The sequence below is a fragment of the Thamnophis elegans genome, chromosome 10 (genome assembly GCF_009769535.1).
Source record: "Thamnophis elegans isolate rThaEle1 chromosome 10, rThaEle1.pri, whole genome shotgun sequence".
NCBI lineage: Eukaryota > Metazoa > Chordata > Lepidosauria > Squamata > Colubridae > Thamnophis > Thamnophis elegans.
In genome coordinates, this window is record NC_045550.1 from 71673685 (window position 1) to 71684617 (window position 10933).

The 10933-nt window shown below is 47.4% G+C and overlaps 1 protein-coding gene across 8 annotated transcripts in view; it reads left to right on the plus strand.

Moving 5' to 3' along the window:
* DLG1 (discs large MAGUK scaffold protein 1) overlaps positions 1 to 4947 on the plus strand; it is a 50752-nt gene extending 45805 nt beyond the window's left edge. For all 8 annotated transcript variants that reach the window (XM_032224761.1, XM_032224763.1, XM_032224767.1 and 5 more), the window contains 6 exons: positions 894 to 944; positions 1956 to 2057; positions 3009 to 3181; positions 3270 to 3379; positions 3764 to 3855; positions 4416 to 4947. In XM_032224761.1, the coding sequence (XP_032080652.1) occupies positions 894 to 944; positions 1956 to 2057; positions 3009 to 3181; positions 3270 to 3379; positions 3764 to 3855; positions 4416 to 4522 (635 nt within the window). In that variant the 3' untranslated portion in view covers positions 4523 to 4947. The remainder of the gene's footprint in view (positions 1 to 893; positions 945 to 1955; positions 2058 to 3008; positions 3182 to 3269; positions 3380 to 3763; positions 3856 to 4415) is intronic.
* The last annotated feature ends 5986 nt before the right edge of the window (positions 4948 to 10933 follow it).

Sequence of the window (10933 nt, forward strand, 5' to 3'; positions counted from 1 at the left end):
AGTTCAGGCTTACTTTTAAGAGCAATTGGAAAATGGAGACGCCTTGAAGCTTCAGCTGGTGTGAAAGACGGCGGCTGCCCGTTGGTTTCTGGGGGCAATTCAAGGCGCTGCTAAAGGCCACTGTGGGCGAGAGCTGGGTTACCTGAGGGTGTGCCAGTCTCCCACTGCTACCTCTGCCCACCCGGTCAGGCCTGGCAGGAGGGGCGTGTATGGGCCCCATTGACCGAGAGACCCAGGAGGAGGGAGAGCCCGTGTGCCCCCGGAGCTGTTCTTTGGCCCCTCTGTTGCCTTGGCTTCTCTGCCCAGAAGCTCCACAGATGTGGCTGAGCCAAGGGGCCGGTGGGTCTGGCCAGCGTTCAGAGGACGCCGGTTGGCTTTACTGCTTGATCCAGCACTTGCCCTCGCCTCCTTTTTATGCTTTTTCATGGGAGTTTTAAGTTGGTTTCCTCTCTTGCTTGTCCTGGGCTTTTGAAGAAGAGGCCGAGGGCCCCAAAGCGGCCTTCAGGGTGTTTCTGCCACAATCTTGTTGCAAAGTTCACTTCAGCAGACTGGAGAATAAAACCCTTTCACTTTCCTCATTAAAGCTTCTGTAAGCAACAGAGGCCAAAAGAGAGAGAGAGAAAGGAAAAATTAAAAGCTTCATTATGAAACTTCAAGAAGTGCGCCAAAGGTTGTTAAGAGGGCGGCCTCCTCCGTTGTCCTCCAGCATTAATCTGGCTTCCCTTGCAGGCCGTGGGGGGCTGAGGCTGCCTGGGCGGGCTTTGGGGTTTGGGGGTCACGGCGGCTGGTCGCTGGCTGGAGGGCTGGCCGGACAGGAGGGGAAGGGGGGGGGCGCATCCTATGAAAGCATATGTTAAGTCACAGTCTCTGATGGCCTCTCTCTGACTTTCCAGGTGGCCAGGAAGAGTGTGTCTTGTCTTATGAACCGGTCACCCAGCAAGAAGGTTGGTACTATTCGGCCTGTGAACTGACCCGCCAGAGAGTGGGTGCTGCCCCTTTGCTTGGCAGATACAGATTTATCTTTAGCACCGTGAAGAGCGGAGCCATCAGATTTTGCCTTCCCTGCGCTGTGAGGCCAGTCAAAACTTCCTCATGATTTTGAAGTGCGTGGAGGACAGAAAAAGGTGGACAGGAAAACCTTGGTTTCATGGCGGCTGTTAATGTGGCTGATCAGCTGCCTATTTGCTTACGCCGTTCCCCAGGGCTCTTGTCAGAAAACCAGGGGCAGGTGGTGCCAGCCTCTGCCTGGGAAGTTCTTCTCGGCTCTCCCGGCCCTTTTCATGATGCTTTTTACTGGTTTCTGGCAGAAGAAAAAATGCCTCTTGGCACGAATGGATTTGCACTTACGACTACCGCGTTCGCATAGTGGCTTATTTGCTTTACATGGCAAATCTGTTTATGATGAGCATTTAAAGCAGGGGCAGCCTTTCGTGGGCTTCCTGTATAGTCTCTGCCTTAGAGGGCCTTCCTCTCCCCCCCTCCCCCCCGGGCTCTAGTGCTCACTTAACGACCATAGCTGAGCCCACAATTTTGATCATAAGTTGTTGTGATCATTAACTGGGTCATCACATGACTTGATTTGATTTTAAATCCTTAACCGAATTCATTCTCCTGAATGGAGGCTCTTTGCTGGAAACTGGCAAAACTTGCCATAAACCAGCAACAGAGCATTGCCAATGGTGGTCCCTTGATGCTGCCACCGGTTGCAAGTGTGAGCAGTCGCTCCCTTTGTGGCCCCAGGGATGGGGCGCTTTGCCCACCTTCCTGTCCACTCGGCCCTTCCATGCTTCTGGTCCTCTGGGTCGGGTGGCTGAAGGAGGCCTTTGAGGAAGTGGCTCAGATTGGAGGGCCGGTAGCCCTTTCCCCACTTTCCAGAAAAGAGGGAGGCGTGGCTCCTCTCCTCTCCCCTCGCTCTGCCCTAACTGGAGGCGCCCGGCCCTGTTTCTGTCTTCCAGTCAGCTACACGCGTCCAGTGATTGTCCTGGGTCCCATGAAAGACCGCATCAACGATGACCTCATCTCGGAATTCCCTGACAAGTTCGGCTCTTGCGTCCCACGTAGGTGTCCCACCTGGGGGGCTGTGGGGAGTGGGGCTGTGGGTGTTCCTTTCCTCGTGGTGCTTGAAACCTGAATGACTTTTCAATGTGGTCCCTTGCAATCAGCTCTTGTAAGCGGTGGCCGGAGTGGCCCCCGGGAGCCTTCAGCCGAAACTTCAGTTGGGTAACAGGACAGGAGCAGCAGCCACCCCGTCCTCGGGAGTCGCCCTCGCCGCCCAAGGCAGGCTCCCTCCCGCTGGGATCTGGCCGGGATCCTCTGGGAAGTTGGGTGTGAAGTTTTTTCTTCCTCCGGCTTCTCACCGTTAGGTGGCTGCCGGGACTGTGGCTCTCCCTCTCGTCTCTCAAGGTTACGGCATGCTGTCTCCCTGGCCGTGCCAGAGGCAGACGTGGCCGGAGCCCATCCGATTTCCAGTGGAAATGTGGTTGTGTGTGAGGTTCCCCTGGGCAGGTGTAACACCAGTAGAGGCTCTCTTCCTGGGTCCTCCCTTAATCGGCACTTGGGCCCACTGCGGCCTTCTCCAGGGGGTGGAGATGACAAAGCAGGCAAGCGCCCCAGAGCAGGCCCAGAATTGACTCAGCGGGGCATTCCGTCTGAAACCTGTCTGGAAAGAGATTGCAGGAGCTCCCGTGGACTCCTCAGAGGCCTCCGCCAGAAAGGTCTGGTCCTTTCTGAGGGGCCTCTGGCTCACCCGCCACAGCCAGGGTGACCATGGAGGGTCATTCCACCTACATACACTCACCGCCGCCACCGCCACCACCACCACCATTCTGTCAGCCTTTCTTTTGGGCATTGATGTGTGTGTTGTGTGTACATATCTCCTTGTTGGGTCTAGTGTGTGGCTGCTTTGCAGCGTCAGTAGCGTCATTGCCAGTGGACATTCACTGATCTCCACTCAACTTCTGATCTCTCTCTCTCTCTCTGTCTCTCTGTCTCCCTCTCCCTCTGTAAAGATACGACCCGACCGAAACGAGATTACGAGGTGGATGGGCGAGATTATCACTTTGTGATGTCGCGAGAACAAATGGAGAAAGACATCCAGGATCACCGGTTCATTGAAGCTGGCCAGTACAACAACCACCTCTATGGGACAAGCGTCCGGTCCGTGAGGGAGGTTGCCGAGAAGGTAAAGGCACTATTCCCCCCCCCCCCAATTGATGCTCCACGTCCAGTGGCCTTGAGCGGTTCCTCAGGCAGCCTCTCCTTCCCTCCAGGGCAAGCACTGCATCCTTGATGTTTCTGGGAACGCCATCAAGAGGCTGCAGAGCGCCCAGCTGCACCCGGTCTCCATCTTCATCAAGCCCAAGTCCGTGGAGAACATCATGTGAGTGCTTGCCCCTTTCTGCCCCTCTGGCTGCTGGGGCTCCTTCCGGACGAGCCTTCCAATAAAGCGGGCTTGGCCGCCTGGCGAGCTGGCTACAGTCTCTGAGACCCAGGCCCCACCGTCTCCCCCCGAACTGAAAAGGCGACACCCCCCCCCAAATGTCTTCCCTGATGTTCGGCATCAGGGAAGAGTTATTAAAGTGATAAGGGGCGGCAACCTGGGGAGGTTAAGATTGGAGGAAGAGCCCCCACCCTGTTTCCCACCCCCAAGAAAATGAAGCCCTGCCCAGCCACCCCCCCTCCTGACCTTCCTGTGTGTTTAACTGAATCTGCTAAATCTGTCTGGTTGATAACGCTAATGAGTTTGAAATATCTGCAAATTCAGGGAAATGAATAAGCGATTAACGGACGAGCAAGCTCGAAAAACCTTTGAACGAGCCATGAAGCTGGAGCAAGAATTTACAGAACATTTTACAGGTTGGAACTTCTGCCCCTGTTCCACGTTTGGTGCTCTTTTCTTTTTGCTATTGAGGGCCGTCCAGGGATGCCCCAGGAGCAGCCGGAACCTTCTTCACTCCCTTAGAGATGATGGCAGGGATGTTTCTGTGGCCCCAGTGCCAGCCTCTGCAGCACCTGGGCTTTGGAGTTCTCCTCTGCTTCCGGCTGCCTTCTGGAGTGTCAGAGACATTCCCGGGCTCGGCTCTGTCCATGGAGGGCTCAGTTAGTGGAGGTTGGGGACTGGCTGCTCTCCATTTGCGTGTGGTTTTGCACCCGCCATCTTGGGGGGGGGGATTCTTCCCAGAAAGGTTCCCCTACAGTCAGCTGGAGAACTAGGAAGGCCAAGGCTCCAAATATCCCCCCACCCTTTTCCCCCCTGAGCATCTTTGGGGGAAATAATTCAACCACAGAGAATCGAAGGGGACCAAGCCTCGCAATGGGTGGGTGGGTGGGCACCAGAATTGGGGGGTGGGGGTGGGCTGCAAGAGGCAAGGGAAAGAATGGGGTCCTCAGGAGCTGTCTTGTTTGCATCCCTACAGCCATTGTGCAAGGCGACACATTGGAAGAGATTTACAATCACGTCAAGCAAGTCATTGAGGAGCACTCCAGCCCCGTCATTTGGGTGCCGGCCAAGGAGAAGCTCTGAGGGTCCCCTGACTCCAGGGCTCGGCCTCTGCCAGCCTGCCTGCCTGCCTGCCTGCCGGCGCTCCCTCCTTGGGGCTCCCCTGGGACTTACAAAGCCCCTCTATGGTTTCCACGTTTCGCAAGCTGCTGGCCGAGGGCTCTTTGCTCCAGAATCAGGGGCCTCTTTCCACTCCTGTGGATAGAGATGGAGAATAATGCGGTTAAAATTCCTTAATGTTTAAGGGAAAGTATCCTTCAGAGACTTTGAGAAAACAAAGCTTTTTATGCAGCCTTTTAACAATTTTTTAATAAGATGAAAGAAAAGTGGTCTTAATGTAAATTGTGAGCAGTTTTGCACGTTTGAATTTGCTAGCATGATTTCCTTCAAGAGATTTGGGTTCAAATTATAGTTTCACAGTTTCTGCCATAAATATTTTTTTCTCAGTTTAATTTAAAAAAATCAAAATCAAAGCTAATGTATTCTTAAATGGCATTATTTGAAAAGGAAAAACTAATTTTCATAATTTCATAAGAAAAACTTTTAAGCCTCATTATTATTATTTTTGTTGTTGCTCTTACAGGGTGAAATATCCTCTTGCTTTTAAACTAGATCCTACAAAACTACTTGGAATGTCTTACAGGTCTTAATGGATAACTTGCATTTTCGAATTTTAGGTGCTCAAAAAGCTTGAACTTCACTTAAGAATTATGGATTTTGCTTTGAAAATATTTTAAATGCAATTATAATTATTATAAATTCTCAGTATCTAAAAATATAAATACATTCTTAGCCAGATTTTAATGAATATTTTACTCATAACAATTGCTTATTTTGTTATAATGAAACTATATATATATATATATTCACATATACATATGTATTAAACTTTCCTTAATTAAAATATAAGTGTGAGAACTGTTTTCTTAAAAACGTTCCACAAAATACATAATTTTCACACCTAATTTTGGGAGCAGAAAAGATTGATTATAAGCAAGTCAATTTTTGCAGCTATGCTTTTGACAGGTTCTTGCCCCCTGTGGGCTTCTGAACCCCAAAGCAGTGCACCCTGCTGTTTTTTGCCCCCCCGTCCCCCCCGGAAATGGAGACAGACTTCAGTTGTTTCCGTTCAGAGGCCAGAGTTCAAGGGCTTCTGAAGCCAAGTTGATGCAGCTGCCCCTGTGCTTCCAAGTCCAGCTCAAGACGATCTGAGAAACTGACTCGGTCTGATGGATTAATCTTTATTTATTGTTTTAATGTTTTATTTTGCATTTTATTCAGGGTCTGTAAGCCGCCTAGAATAATCTTTGGCCCCACGGGCAGGATAGAAATTTGACAGATGTATAAAACTATAAGCAAGTCCTTATCAGTTCTTTGGAAAAAGAGCCCCATACGAAACAGGGTGTGTGACTTGCAGAGTGACACTATTGCTATTACATCACAGAGAAAAGGTTAAGAATTGGGTTTTCAGACAGAACTGTGAAAATAAAAACGGAACTTGCCAGCAGCACCTACTAATGTTTTCCTGGTATAGGTTGCTGTGGGTCGTTCCATGTTAGACGCGTCTTTCTAATTTGCCATCACTGCCTCTGCTGATGAAGCTGTTCAGGAGGGGTAGAGCTGGTGTTGTTTTCTTCATCCACTGTGAATTTTATTCCTTGGAAGATGTTGACAGTTTCCCGTGTTTTCTATAGTTGGGTCTTTTTTAATATGACGAAGGTGTCATCTGCATACCATACTTTGAGTTGTCTGTGTGGGAGTGCTCTAGGCGCTGACTTATAGCTTGTGTCCTGCAAGCAGTAATCCCAAAGGCCTCCCTTTGATTTGTTGGTAAATTTGTCCATCAAACTGAAGGTAGGTGGGCAGGAAAGGGTTAATAAGGTCCATGATTCTAACCCTAACCCTTCGTTCCTTCTGAAGGCCAACACCTGGTTTCATTGGAGCCAGGAGGTCATTCTTCCAGACTTTTCTCCTTACCCAAGACATCCTTCGGAACGCAGATGGCGCAAACTCAATGTGCGCAGAACCATTTGCAAGTATATCAAGCGCACGGCGTCGTTCAGGCGATCGGAATCGCTTCTCATTTCGTTCCAGCTGGCTACCGTGGGACGTAAAGTCACTTCTGCCACCATAGGCCGACGGTTGCGTTTCTGCATCGCCTACCAGCTCCGGTCTAAACAGGTGCTGTTCTTACCTAATAGCCAGGCCCGTTTCGCTCCATTCTAGGCTCCGAGAGGTAGATCGGTATGGCTTCGGGCGACCTAGAGGGGGCGCTCTCAACTCAACATCCTCGGCTTCAAAATTGCCCAGGGATTTAGAAGCCAATTACAGCGGTGTAAATGCCAAACCAGCCAAATGTCTCTGCCTCAGTGTTTCTCAACTTTGATGACTTGAAGATGGTGGACTTCAACTCCCAGAATTCCCCACCTATCATTGTGGCTGGCCATGTCCGATTCCCTCAGTCAGCTTATCAGCTAACTTAGTGAAAGTTAGCAAAACTCTAGCCCTGCCTCCCCCCCCACCCCCCCGTTCACTTTGGGAACCACTTTCTCCGAATGTAGGCTGGTGGGGGGACCGCGCTAACAGCCCTGCACTGCTTCTCCTTTTCGGGGTCTCCCAGCTTCTATAGGCAGCTGGACCTTCTCCCAATTCATTTTCCAACGCTTTCCTCTTGGCAGGAGTTTGGCCCTGGCATCTGAGTAACCGTGTCTGCGAACAACAACAACACCCCACCACCACCACCACGAGTTATTTCTGTTGCGTTGTTGGTTTGAGCTCCAAGCTTGGCGATTTGGTTGCAAACGTTTCGTCCCCATTCGAGGAGACATCTAAATCGCCAAGCTCGGAGCTCAAACCAATGACATAGCTTAGTCCAGTACATCACGCTAAAAAACACTGTGCGGCAGTTGGAAACTGTTGCGCGTGTTTCTTTGTCACGCACAGCTTAGAGGGAACATTGGTCACCACACTATAAAAAAGATGTTGAGACTCTAGAAAGAGTGCAGAGAAGAGCAACCAAGAGGATTAGGGGACTGGAAGCTAAAGCATATGAATGTTACAGGAACTGGGCATGGCTAGCCTAGTGAAGAGAAGGACCAGGGGAGACTTGATAGGAGCCTTTCAATATTTGAGTATTTCAATATCTGTCACAGAGAGGAGAAAGGGGGTCAACCTATTCTCCAAAGCACCTAAAGGCCCGACAAGGAATGATGGATGGAAACTGATCAAGGAGTGATTCAACATAGAAATATGGAAGAATTTTTTGAAAGTGAGAACAATCAACCAATGGAACAGAAGTTGTGGGAACTTCATCACTAGAGGCTTTCAAGAAGAGGCTGGATTGCCCTCTGTCAGAAATAATGTAGGGTCTCCTGCTTGGGTGTGGGGGTTGAACTAGATGACCTTCAAGGTCCCTTCCAACTCAGTGCATCTGTTATCTGTAAGTGATCACGGCAGTCGACCTTTGTATAGTTCCTGTGTATCCTTTTGTAACAGGGAAGGCAATATTTTTGAACCAGTGGTTCAGTGTGAGGCTTGCAAGATTATCATAACTACTGTCACAAAATAGTATGTGACAAGATTTATATAGCCTGAAAATTTTGACTTTCGAAACCTGCCATTATTATCTGGCCAAGGTATTATAATCATCGGGATAAACTATTCTTTTTTTTTAAAAAAATATTTTTTTAAATTTTTAATTTTCAAAACAAACACAACACATCCTTCTTTACATACTATAGAAAGTGTATCAGTTGGTTACAAAAAGGCTTTCGTGCATCTCTTCCACAGTCAACAAACATAATTCATATTAACTCAAGTATTTTAACTCAGATATTTATACATGTTACCATCATACCTCCATTTTCATTTGACTATAATTGTTTAAACGTCCTTCATCATAAAATATACCAAGATTTAATACATAACCACATACTGGCATTTCATTTACTATTTCTAAAATCCCCCATTAACACTGAATCCGTATGTCCTATTTTAGCTAATCCATAATATTTAATAACAAAATTTTTCTAACCCCCCTTTCCAAATCACTGTTTACAATTTACATCCAGTTTCCTTATGTTATACCCATACCTATATATATATATATATATATATATATATGTATGTATGTATGTATGTATGTATGTATGTATGTATGTTGTTATCATTATCCCTCCTTCATTTAACTATATCCTGTATCATAACATTTCCCCCCTAATAATCAAGACTTTAACTGTATCTAACTTAGTTCTTTTTTATTAACCTTTATATATAATCCAAAAGGATTTCTAATCTTCCTTTCATGGATACCATTCAATATTCATATCCAATTATTACTTATCATAACACTACACATTGTATACATTATTATCATTATCAATTATTCATTTAACTATATTTATTGTCACTAAATTTCACTAAGTTTAACTAGTTTTAAATTATACTCTTCCATCCCCTTGGGTTGTGAGCCGCCCTGAGTCCCCCCAGGGAAAAGGGCGGCATATAAATAAACTTCAAATTAAACTAAATCTATCAACCTGTATCTTTCCAGTAGCAAAACAGTCGCTTATCTTCTGCCATTTGTGGTGTCAGTCCTCTAATCATCTCCTTAATCAACTTTGTATGGACTCCTCTTAGCAACTCCTTGCTTATAAGATCTCTCATGTAATTTCGATGCCCTTCTTCTGTTTCCTTAATCCGCTTATCTTTGTCAGTAATGTTATCAATGATATTGCTTATAAAATTTATCTCTTTAAAGCCATAAATTCTTTTGTTTTTTCTCCTTCTGTATCTTGCCATCTGGGATAGATTTCCACTCCATTTAGTTCATCTTTCAGTATTCCACTCTTTCCATTTTCAGAGACAAACCAATCACCATAAATATCAGCAAATGTAATTTCTTTATATTCATTTTCCTCTTCGATTTTTAGGGTTTTAACCACCACTTTTTCCACTTCATAAACTTCCTCAACTTCTTCATCATATTTTGCTGTTAGATGCTCTAAGTCTTCCAGCTTCTTCTCTATGCTCTCATATGTATTTGATAATTTCTGTATTTCTGAGAATATCTTTTTCAGACATAAAGTTTCTTTCTGCTATTGAAATTGTGCCATTATCTCCAGCTAACAAACACTGCTGCTCTAGCTTAGAAGGCAAAGTGGGTGAAGAGATGCTGATCACCTCACTAACTCACCAGTCTCCCAAGGTACCCCAGCTTGATGGCCCAAGAGCTCTTCAGGGACCTTTAGAAGGTCAGTCAGGATGGAGCCAGATTCAGTTCGGCTGGCAAGAGGGTATTTCACAAGGGAGGCACCACAGCAGGAACAGCCCCCACCGAGGGCCTGCCAGATGTTACACATAACGCACAGATCCTGCCCTCTGCTGTGTCTGGTGGGATGGACAGATGTGCAGGGAGCTGTGCTGATAACTGGTTCCTTGCCATGTAAGGCTTTGAAGATCAACATCCCACGAATTGGACCCGGAAATAAACTGGTAACCAGTGCGGTTTGCGAAGCGGAGAGGTAACATGTTCTGTCAGAAACACACATCTGCATTTAGTTCCAGCTGAAAATTTTGAACGGTCATCAAGGGCAGTCCCATTTCTGCTGCTTAGCAAGACATTTGTTCAGTGAACTTTACGAGCTTTCTTGCTCCAGTTGATAAGTGAATCACTGCAGTTAGTAACACGGTTGTTAAGTGAATCTGGCTTCTCATTTCTGACTCTTGTCAGAAAGTCACACAAGGGGGGGTCACATGACCGAGAGACACTGCGACCATCATGAACATGAGTCACTTGGCAAGCATCTGAATTTTGATCACATAACAATGGGTGTAGTGCAATGGTCATGTGTGAAGAACCGTCATAAGTTGCTTTTTTCAGTGCTATTGTAACTTTGGTCACTAAATGAACAGTTGTAAGCCAAGGACATAGTTCCTTGTTCATTTGGGGGGGGGGGAGTTGATTCATTGGTTTTTAATGTTAACTGCCCAAGTGAAGAGAACAAATGTGGGTGTTCAAATAATTTATTTCAGAAAAATAAATGCCTGGACCCGAAAGCAGCTGCTGCCGAATTGGGACTCAGGCTGGCTCTGGTGCTGCCCGGAGGACTCGGCCTGACCTCAGATGATGTCGTCCCCCCCCCCTTTTGGAGAACTGCTTTCTCCCTTGGTTTCCAGCCTCCTTGCAGGCTTCTGCCTTCTTCCCTAAGGGCTTGCTGCCTTGGTGGTCCTTCGTGAGAGCCGTGATTCCTTCCAGCCATGAGGTGGTTCTGCTGGGCAGGCCGGACTCCTCCTATTCTGGCTGGAGGACAAGGTTTATTTGAACCTTGGCAGGTATTAACATCTCCAGGCGCAGCAGCAGCTCCTCACTTCCCACCCCAAGGGCCCAGCCTGTGTCCTAAGTGGGAGGGACCAGGAGGAGGACCAGGGCTGTGG